Below are 11,371 nucleotides of genomic sequence, written 5' to 3'. Positions count from 1 at the left end.
AAGTTGTGTGCTTAAAGTGTTTTGGATGCTGTCCTGCTGGTGGTGGTTAGGTGACTAGAAGACATTTTGAGGTAGCTCAAGTGTGACTCCAGTTGCTCATCTTGTAACTTGAGATTCTTGGTTTTAAAGGCTCTGGGGTTCAGGAGTGGCACAGTTCCCTGGAACTCTAAAAATCAGGCATTTCTGTGTAAATTAGGTTTAGGGTCTTGAACTTATAAGAAGATAGTAAGTTTCCCCAAAATTTACTTAAATTTCAAGTGAAAAACTTTATATTACACAATACAGTAATAACCTTTCCAAATTAAAATTGTTCTTCAGGAGCTCTGTTCCAACCTATGGGCATAGAAAAATAATTTGAGTATCAGATGGAGATGTCATAAGTTCCTAACTTATTTAATTCCAGAATATCATGTAATTAGTAATGATACAATGGAGCTCCTTTTCAAATGTACATAAATGAAAAATTTGGAGGACTCATATGGTGGCCACCTAGTATAACTGATCATTCTGAGGAATTACAAAAAAAAGCTTAATGGAGTGATCTGCTTCTGCTTCTTGCATTGCCTGGGCACAGTTTTAGTTCTTCTCAAATTTAAGGTTTATTTGCTGTGTCATTTGTTACATTCTTACTAGTTTGGAGTTTTTATCACATTAGAACCCAAATGTGGTGGTGCAGTCTTGTCTTCCTAATTCAGAAGCAATATAACCTAAGAATCTGCTTTCTACAGTTCATACCTTTCTTCCCTGAAACATTTGTTTTCTATTCCACTTACTTAAAAATACCACAATTTATCTTGTTTGTTTGCTTTTAAATATTAGATAATAGAATTATACTTCTTGAAATCCAAAACTTTAGTCATTTCTAAACTAGGATTACTGGCACATTCATGACTCAGTTGTATTGTGATTCACTTGCATCTGAGCAGAGGTTCTACGGTTTGCAGATAGGTTAATGCAGCTTGCCAATAGACTCTTACTTTAAAGATCAAAAGGCAAAGCAGATCGTTCCAGCAACTTTATCAAGTGTCACTTGTCACCTGTTCTGCTTACAACTATACAGCCTCAAAATAATTTCCAAATGGTCAGCAGGTAATCAAGTAGTCCAGAATGCCAAGTTCTCAAGCTACATGTAAACAGGATTCCTTTTTTGCTCTCCCCCACTCTGGAGTATCTTGTATAAAATACATGCTGCCTAGAAGTTTATAAAATTGAGAGTAATTCTATAAACCCAACAGCTCATAAAATATTAAGAAACACATAATTCCTTCTTCCTGGTACTTCTACTACTGGCCCAATTTTATCAGATGAAATGCCACCATATGCTTTTTCAGGGACTACTGGCCCCTTCCTTGCATACAGCAACTCTTCTAACAGTGCTTTTAGGAATAAATCCAATAGATATTAAAGGCACTTATTCCTTGGTAAATATATGGAGGATTCCAGTCAAAAGCCATAGTTTTTTCTTAATATTGCTATCGGTTTTGGCATCACTGTTCTAAGCATTTTTAAAAAATAAACGTCACTTAAGCCAAATATTTGAAGGCTCTCAAATGAAGAGAAACACCAGTAACTTGCATAGAACTTTAACACCTCCTGTGTTGTTTATCCAGTATTTAGTCTAGGTTGTCTCCTATTAGGCCATACAGAAATCAATGAACATTACTAACTTAAATCCACTGATTTTGACTTAGTTGGATACAAACCACATTCATCTGAAAAGTCAAAGCCAAATGTGAATCTCTTAGGGAAACTTTTTATGGTCTTAGAGAGGAATAAAGTGTTAAATAACTAAAGATGTGAAACTGTGCAGAAATATATTCCAGTTAGCTCCCCAAATTGAATAAATGTGGCAAACGTGTGTGCTGCAGACTTTGAAACCTTTAGCTGCTGGCTGTAAGATATCCCTAGCTGGTTTAGCTGCTGAGATGTTTTGGATGCATTTTAAGCTCATAATTTTAAACTGTCTAGACCAAGAGACCAGATGGAGTATTGGTGGGAAGGAGGTATAAGAAGAAGGTAGTCCTATAATAGTGGTACATAACTGTTACTGTGTGATAGAGGATGCAGGGTGGAATGTAGGAAGCTGCCTTACGCAGTGTCAGACCATTGGCCCATCTAGCTCAGTATTGTCTACACTGAATGGCAGCAGCTCTCTACAGGGTCAGTCAGGGGACATTTCTAGTTCTATCTGGAGATGTCAGGGATTGAATCTAGGACTTTCTGCATTCAAAGTAGTTAGTTGCTCTACCACTGAGCTATGGTCCTTACTTACCCTTGAGAACAGGGATGAATATTTGCAGATAACCTTTGTTTTTAATCTAATTACAATTTGAAACAGATTGTGTTCACTTTTTTGTTTCATAAACATAACCTTGGTTCTCACCGCAATCAATTTCAGTATGCTTTTGTCAACAGAAAAATTAACTGAACACTTAGCAGTAAATGTCTGGCTATCACAGAGTTAAGAACGATATCATGTATAATTCTAGAAGGCAGAAGCAGTCTAATTCCAAATAATGTTTATTCCTCTGTGTTCTGATGTTTAATAGAAACATGCAGATGCAGCCATTGACTTGAACAGCAGTGTGTTCAATAGCTTGCAGTGCATATAAGGACAGTGTTGTCATTTGTAATATGATAGGATTGACAGTGGATTTTACTGTATTTTATTTCTGTACTAAGGCATTATTTTGAATCAGCATCAAAATCGCATATTTAAAAGAAGAAAAGTGCAATACATGTAGTCCCCTGTCCTCTTACCAGTAGACTGACTTGTTAACTAATCAGCTTCTAACTTTAGAAATGTGGCAGTATGTTCCAAGTCTCTTAGAATAATAGAATCATAGAACTGTAGTTGGAAGGCATCCCAAGGGTCATCTAGTCCAACCCCCGGCAATGCAGGAATCCTGGCTACATCCCTACGTGTGCTCAGACCACCAACTTTCTCACCAAATGCACTGACCCATTGAGCCACCCGAGGACCTTTGGCATAGTCAATTATTATTTTCAGTTATAATGGAAAGATTTTGCCAGCATACATTCAAACCATTCAAAATTTAATTATTTATTGTAAGCTCTGCATGTGACATTCCTCAGTACTTTCAATTTTATTAAAGTTTGTAGGCTGTTAAACATTGTGCTTCTTTAATTCTTTGCCCATACTGACTTTGTGTGTAGTCCCAAAACAACTTCCTGGCCAGGCTGCAGAGTGTGTGGCTAAGAAAAGTGACCAACTCTGCCCCGAAATACTGGCCAACTGGGGCAGGAGTAAGGGTAATGATAGAGGGAGAAAAAGAGACTTCGTCATCTTCTTCTTCACCAATCTCAGTCCTGCCTGTGAATTTTTACAGGCACTTATATTACTACTATTATAATTTATTAAATGTATTTACCACCCTTTAGCCGAGGATCACAGAGCATTTTATAGGATAAAAACACAAAATGCATAATATGACAAACAATACCACCTCCATACATAAAACATTGATTTCTCCCTTTAGTGATGAGCATTAACTCTGCATTTCCACATTTTAAAATTAAGCTGTTGCTGCTATGAAATCTCAAGTTTCTCAAAGAAACTGGGAAGAAGAAAATAATTCCTCTGTCTGTTTCTGGACATGTTGGGACTTTGAGCACAGGACTAGGATAATGCTGCAAAATTTATTTATTTTCAAGGTGATTTAACTAACTCACAAGCAGTATGGAAAATAATTACCTCATGGGCCCACTACGCTATAGAAAAGGAACTGCAAGGAGAATCAATCTGTATTAAATCATGTTCTTGACAAATTCAAACATTACTTTTTAAAAACAAACTTGAGGTTGTTAGCCCTTGGGGCTCTTTGAAGGCATCTTAGCAGAACTGCTAGGTATTGCCAAAATTGCTTGGAAGCAATGACAAGTAGACAGGGAAGAGCTTTTAGGGTAGGGAATGTGATAGCACGTGCTGCAGCTGAGAACAAATCCATTGAAGCTCAAGCATAGCTTAGACTACTGGAGCATTGTCTGTATCTATTTTAAGATTTCTGTTTTCCAGAGTGCCTCACTGTGTGCTCTTCTGCATCTGATGGCTGATGCCCACTGACACATCTGGCAGTGTAGCTGGAGAGGGGGGTTGCCGCCAATTGAGAGTATTGCTGAGTTGCATATTTGTTTTGCACAATCATTAGCTGTAAAAGAGAAAGCTAGCAAGTGCAAGACACGTTGTCTGAAACAGGGCCCCCCATATGTTTTTGCACTCCCATCAGTCTCAGTGTCAGGGACTGGCTAGACACTAAGGAGTGGTGGCTGGATACTGATGAGTGGGCACCGGGAAAAGGGACAGTGGAATGGCGGAGCCTGTAACAGCCGGGATAGGCAGGAGAGCAGCAGGATTGACGAGTGAAGAACCAGATGCAGGAGGAGGGAAACATAGGTCAGGCTGGTGTAGTCGAGGACTTCCACACCTCCTCCTCCTGCCCCCACCTCTCCTGCTCCTCTGTCTCCCAGGACCAGAAGTGGATTGAAGTGGGATTGAAGTATGACTTTTGTATAAGATGACTCCATTCCTCTTATTTAGAAATTAAGGCATACCACATGACATAAGTTTCTGAATTCATGCATTGTTTACACCTACACATCCATTGCCAAAAATTAAACAAAAATTAAAGAAGACAGCTTGCTTCCAGTTGCATGCAGCTTCTGCAGCCAACCGGAAGCCACAGAAGGTGCGTCAGACATTCAGGTTCTAAAGAACATTCGCAAACTGGAACACTCACTTCTGGGTTTGTGGCGTTCGGGAGCCAAAATGTTCGACTCACAAGGCGTTCGCAAACCAAGGTACAACCGTATTCCAACCAAAAGACAAAAAAAGACTGCTTTGATGCAGGGCACATCAGAGTGCATCAGAACATTTTTGTAATGCATGACTCAGTCCTGAAAATGTGACATAATGATCTCTACTCGTGTGCAAAGTACATCACACTGCTCTGTGAATCTTTGAAAAATGGGATAGGAAATGTCTGAAATTCTAACTTTCAAAAAAGCATGATCTCTCCAGTCCCTTTGTATTGTTTAAAAGCTTAGTTTCATCCTGCATACGTTCTTTTCAATGGTATAGAGATTTTTAAACCTGTGCAGCTTTAACTGTGTTTAATATGAAATTATATAAATATCATCCAGAATGGAGTTTGGTAAATGTACCACTCAGAAAACAATATTTACGAAAACTGAACAAATACATTAATCCTTTTTCTTTCCTTTCAGTGAATGAAATCATAGGAAGAGATATGTCACAGATCTCGGTGTCCCATGGAGCAGGGGTGGCTATCCATTCTTCGCATGCATCTTCTGCATCTCTGGAGACAGGACTATCAGATGGAGCTCAGTAGCTACTAAGCTTGTGACTTAGTGATCCAGAAAACTTCGCACTTTTCCTTTGAGTAATGCTTCATCCCCCTCCTTAGATTTACTGTGCTTCCGACTTTGTGGCCTTGATGATCTGGAACAGTGGATCCTTTGCATAGCTGTTCTGGGAGGGTGGGGAAACGGTTACACTTCTAGCTTCCTAGGATGCTGTAAAAATTACTTTGTAAAAATGGACACAAAGAAGCAACCCAAGATACTTTAACCATGAAAAAATACCAATGAGCTATGCTTGTTTTGTTCATTTAATAGAATACTTTTATATTAAGTGCTTAATTGTATGGAGAAATATAGTTTTGCTCTCAATATGCACAGTACTGAATGTGGGAATTCTTTTTTAAAAATACACATCTTCATATGCTGCTTTTCCTTAGAGATATTAGGACTGTAATATAAATTTGTATACCTTTTTGGGGGTCTTTTTGAAGAGCCTTTAAGCTTATATTGTTTGAAAGAGAACTTTTTTTTATAATGAAATCTTCCAGAGGCACAAAAGTACCTGTCATCTTAAGCCAATGCCTTGGAAGTCTTGCGTATAAAAAAATAGCATTTTCTTTGGACTTTTAGGAAGCAAAGCCAAATGTAGGTCTGTTGTTCTTTATACATTGAAAATCCTTGGTAGGCTGCAAAGAGACCATTCCATCATGGAAATATTGGGATTAAAATGACATTCCAAAATCTAACTTTTATAACTTTATACCCCTTGCTAGCACAGGCCCCCCCTATAAGTGAAACAGGTTTTTCTAGTTCAGAAAAGTTTATAAAATGCTAATTTTTAAGGAGAGAACCAAGATTTTTGGATGCTAAAAAGCCATGCTCTATAAGGAAACCTTTTGGTTGGAATAGTTTTAAGTACGGGTTATCCACACTGTCTTGAAATCCCTCAGGTAGGGTTTTTCACTTAGTCCATGGTGTGTCTCCCCACCCCCACCCCACCCTTAGACAAATCCAATTTATATCTCTTGTTACTCAGACTTGTTTCTTAAAATATTTTCTTTATAACATTTTGATACTTATGTTCATGGGGATTCTACCTTCAAGAAATCTGATTAGTCCCAGTATGTAGTAAAGGAAATGTAACAGGTTTTGATAAATAGTGAAAAACTGTTTAGCCGCTCATGCTCTTAACAGTTGTGCTTAACACTGCTGACAGAGGCAGCTTTTTCTAGTAGTTAACAGACATCAGGGCACACCCACCATGAGTTTCTCTCCTGCAAGCGCTATTGAAATTAGTGGGGACTGCCCTTCTGCAACTCCTGTTGTACTTCCAGCAACCCACACCATCAAGGAATCATGTTTACACTACATTTTGAAATTTCAGACCACCCTGAATAAAAAAAAATCATGATTGGAGCTGAAACATCAGAGTGACACAACTTTGTGTTAGTATTTCATACAAGATGGGCAAATACGAATTCATAATCCAAACATGTAAGATCCAGAATCCCCGTTAGATAGTATATTTATGTTGCTTTTTGTATGAATATTGAGTTCTTTTAAAAAATTGAAAATCCAGCTTATTCAGCTTTGACTAGCCAAATAAGAAAGAGGGACTCCAGATTGCTATGAAAGCAATCAAGTAAATATTAATCTGGCCTGACCTGTTGTAAAAACATTGTAAGTCTTAACTGCATCCCCAGGATATATGTGCAGAAAGAACATAAGAGCCCATCCAAATCAGGCCATCCTTTTCTGGAAATCTGTTCTAACTCTGGCCCAATGCGTTTTAATCAATTTCCCACATCTCCTGTGAAGAGAGCTTTGTCTTCTTTAAGCCTCCTTTTAGCTATCAAGAGGGCACTTACAGATATTAGCCCCAACTGGCAATGTTCTGCTGACTGATTTGTCACTTGGTCTGCCAGTGGCCCACCATTCAGTGTAAAATAAAATACAGTACATTCAGATGTTTTTGCTTATCTTCAGTGGAAACATAATGCCTGTCTTCTACAAAATTCCTAAAGTTTAGAATATATATATTTAACCTTGACAGTCAAAGCAAATACAATTTTGGGGGTTAGAATTTACAATTCAAGAGGGAAGGAAGTGGCCTTCATATGAACAGCTATCTTGAATGCTTTAATCAGGTAGACGTCAAATTGGAGTAGCTCTTAAATTCATCCCTTTCCCCCAGTAAATTTGCTTTTAATTAACTTTTTGAGATATGTAATATTACTAGACTACTGTTACTAGCTTGTCATATATAAATATTAGAAATCAAAAGGAGCGATACTGTCATTTGGAAAAGGTAGTCTCTCTGTAGTGTTGCTTTCAAGTGAGTCTGTCTTCTGTTCACATAAGTTAAATAGCTTTAAAATAAGCTTAAGTACAGCTAGTTACATGTGTAGCACTTCACTCCTTTTTAAATTGCCTTAGCCTTTTCATGTCTAGTTGGTGACAATTCCTGCATTACAGTTTTCACTCCGTAAGTAGTAATGGGTCTCTAGTAACCAGTGGTTGCAGGGAGATTTCAAGTTTTCAGAGCTTTCAATACACCGTGGGATTTTATGCTCCTTGGTGGTGTGCGGTGTAGCCTCTTCCCTCTCTAAGTCCTCCTGAATAGTTTTGAATTTATATTTTTCCTTTAATGTGGGAACCCAAACAATCCCGTGTTGCTATGCACTAAGTGAGCAATCCACCAAAAGCTGTACCATTACAGCCTCTCTCCATTTCAGCAGGGCTTGCACAGGGGAGCCCCTTGCAAGCAAGCTACTGAAACAAATTGAGATTTTTGCAGCTGTGGAATTGGCGGATGGTTCACAAAATCTTCTGATGCCTTTAAATACCTTGATGCCTGTAGATGTAGAACTGCTTTCCTATTTAAAACAAAAACATAGACTTTGGGTACTAAAAATGGTTGTATTTGCCTTGTAAACACTTCAGTGCAAGGGTCTTAATTTTATTTTAATGTTTTGCTTGTGTGATGCTATAGATTTAAAGACTGTTAATCTTGTGTAATGTAGTGGATATAAAAGCACATGATTTCTATTGGACTATGCAACTTACAATTTTCAGCAGCCGCCGCCTGTGACTGGCACTTTGGCATCTACCTTGCTAGCCTCTCCCGCCTCCAAATCTGCACAATTGCTTTCTATGCTGATGTCCAATTTTTAAAAAAAATATTATGAGAAGCATTCAAAAACAACTCTCAGCAGAAAGAGTGGAGGCTTTTGTTAATCAAAAGAGGAGGCAGTACATGGCCCATTTGATATGGGCTACTAAAAGCAGTTTTGGCTTTACCAAAGTTTGACCACAATCTGGCACTCATTGTAATAAACTCTTCATCAGAGAAATGGAACTGCCATCCTTTGTAAACCAAAGATTAAAGAAGAAAAAAATGACAAATTTTGTTTGTATGCAAACAAAACTTTGAAAACTCTATTTTTGATACACAGAATGAATGTCATTCCTTGAGAGGTTTGGAGACTATTCAAATTGAAGTTTTATATTTAACCATGTGGGACAATAATGATTTTAAGACTAAAGGTTACATTCTAGATGTTTACAGAGCCTTGTATTGTAATTTCATGTACATTTTGTGTATTAAACCTTTTGTAAGTTATGATTGCAGTGCTACATGCAGAAATACAAAGGGAAAAACTTGCGTTTTAGGCTCTTGAATCATAGTGTTGAAATAAAGAAGAAAATGCACAAAAATGTGTGTCTCCAATGAGGTGTGTGTACTATTTTGGGAGATTTGGCATGTTTTGCATGAGATGACTTTTCTCATGACCTTCTTGGTCCTTGGAGGATTTTATATTTTCTCCAGATTCCATAGAGATGCCCAAATCCATTCCACAGTCTCTTGACTGTAGTGCACTTTCCACAGTACCTGTTCCACACAGTTCCGGTTTCACAAACTGCTGCGGTAACATTTAGATAACCCAGGAGCCAAATAGGCATGCATGTGATTTAGAGTTCTTTCCAAGCAGTGTTCTGTCTGAATATCAGGAGGAGCAACCCCCCAATGCATTTTATGAGAGGCAATAGTTCAATAGTAGAGCATGTTATTCTGCTTGTAGCATAAGGTTCCCAGTTCTGTCTCTGGCATCTTAATTGAAAAATAGTCTTTCCCTTAGTTTTCAGAGAGCCACAGCACATCAGAGCTGCAGATTTGTTGCAAGATGGGCAGTATGTTTCTAATAACCCAAGCTACACTACCTGGTGACAGACGGCTTGCCTGTACTGCTAAGGTGCCAGCTGTAAATACAGGATCAGTAGCTTTGAGGTTGGTAGTAGTTGCATCTATCTATGTGAGGAAAGAGCAAGGATCCAGACCACATGACCTAGCAAGAGCCCTGACCAATTTAGGATTAGCCTCCTTGACGGCGCCTCTGCCTATATGGATGCTCCTGCAATATAAATAGAGGGGGTAGATGGAAGTGCCAATGATTTCATATTAAGCCATGGTGGCCTAGGCTTTCTAAAGATAGCTTGGGGAGTCTTGAACCCTGCTCCACATTCTTACCATGTAATTAAGAGCTGCAACGCTGGAGCTGCAGATCGATTGACAGGAGGATAATTTGCTTGTGGGTTCAGGCTTTCCTCTCTGTAATCTGCTAGTGCTTGTGTGAACTGATGAGGCCAAGAGGTGCCGTAAAATGACTTACCCTCTGTGGAATGAAATTGTGACTCAAGCCCCGTCTCATACCTCTGCTGTGTCACATGGGGCAATTAGTCCATAACTCATTCTAGGCATCATCGCCTTACGATGAAGAGTTGTGACAAAAGCAGTTTGCCCTTCAAGAGCTAATTGGGTAGATGCACTTACTTGCCTGCCTACACTAGAAGAATTATTTTGCTGGAACCCAGGAGCTAAGGGGTTTGTGTGCTGGTTCTGCGTCTGCAGAACTGGGTCTTTTGCTTGCATGTTTGGTTAAAGAGGTGTGAATTGTTACTTTTTTTCTCATTAAAATATAATCAATTTTCTCCCTCAAATCTACTCCACAGAATCTGGAGAGACAGATGGTATTGAGAACTTAGGCTCTGCACCTCGATCCTAAAAGGACCATATAAATTACTAAACAACACTCATCCAAGTTCACACCTTTTCTGAATAACCTATTTTATTCTCTCTCTCTTCCTATTACGAAAATGTGTTCATGTTCCAGTTTTATCACCAGCATGTTGTCATATGTTTTTGCGTTTCCCTGCTGGTGGTGTTGTGTTTGGATCTCAATTTGGAGGCACAGGTTCCGCTGCTTAGAATTTTACTATTTTCTCAGTTGCATCTCACTTTTCCTCAAAGTGCAGCAGCTCCTGAAACTTAGAATTTGCATCACTTCCTTCACTCTCTTCCTCTTGGTGGCTCTTGATGGTGGTGATGACGTCTAAAATCTCTTTCCTCTGCTTTTTTTATTGCACTATTATAAAAACCATAAAGGCTTGCATGCAGTTCACAATACAGATTACCTTTCAAGCTTACTGCAGTTAGAATGGAATAGCTGTCAGGTTTTCTTTTTGGTTTGTTTGTGCACAACATGGAACTGTGAATTGCTGCTGCCTTTCTCCAAATAATGTTATCCTTTTATAGACCAGTGTGTGCACTTTGAGAATTTGCAGTGCTATATTATTATTATTACACTAGGCAGGGTCTCATTTCAGTTGCCTCACAGTGCTCTGCTATTTACACACACAGGTTTTTAAAAAACACACTAGCCTTAGACTTTCTACTCATCCACACTGCATTTTTCAGTACTTTATAATTTTCAGCCCTGTTAAGATAGGACCATCCTAGGCTCTTCACTCATCACTGGTTGAATGCTATGTATTAATAGCTGTGCAGGTATACAGCTCAACTGTTAGGGATTTACATTCAGCCAGTGTACAGTATGTGTACACAATAGCTGAGCTTGTGTGTGTATGGTTAGTCACATGTAACATTCAGAGACAGTGTGCTCAGAAGTGCAGCATCCGTGTGTCGATGGGTGAGCTTAGATTTAAAAATGGGGGCCATTCCCTTGATGATGCC

The 11,371-nt window shown here is 38.8% G+C and overlaps 1 protein-coding gene across 1 annotated transcript in view; it reads left to right on the top strand.

Moving 5' to 3' along the window:
* The window catches only part of NFATC3 (nuclear factor of activated T cells 3), a 55,415-nt gene extending 46,358 nt beyond the window's left edge, over positions 1-9,057 (top strand). The window contains exon 10 of the mRNA XM_079988276.1: positions 5,245-9,057. Coding sequence (XP_079844402.1) covers positions 5,245-5,369 — 125 coding nt within the window. The 3' untranslated portion in view covers positions 5,370-9,057. The remainder of the gene's footprint in view (positions 1-5,244) is intronic.
* Positions 9,058-11,371: the final 2,314 nt, after the last annotated feature.

Source organism: Podarcis cretensis (assembly GCF_951804945.1).
Source record: "Podarcis cretensis genome assembly, chromosome: 8".
Classification (NCBI taxonomy): Eukaryota; Metazoa; Chordata; class Lepidosauria; order Squamata; family Lacertidae; genus Podarcis; species Podarcis cretensis.
This window is presented reverse-complemented; position numbering and strand designations above follow the sequence as displayed.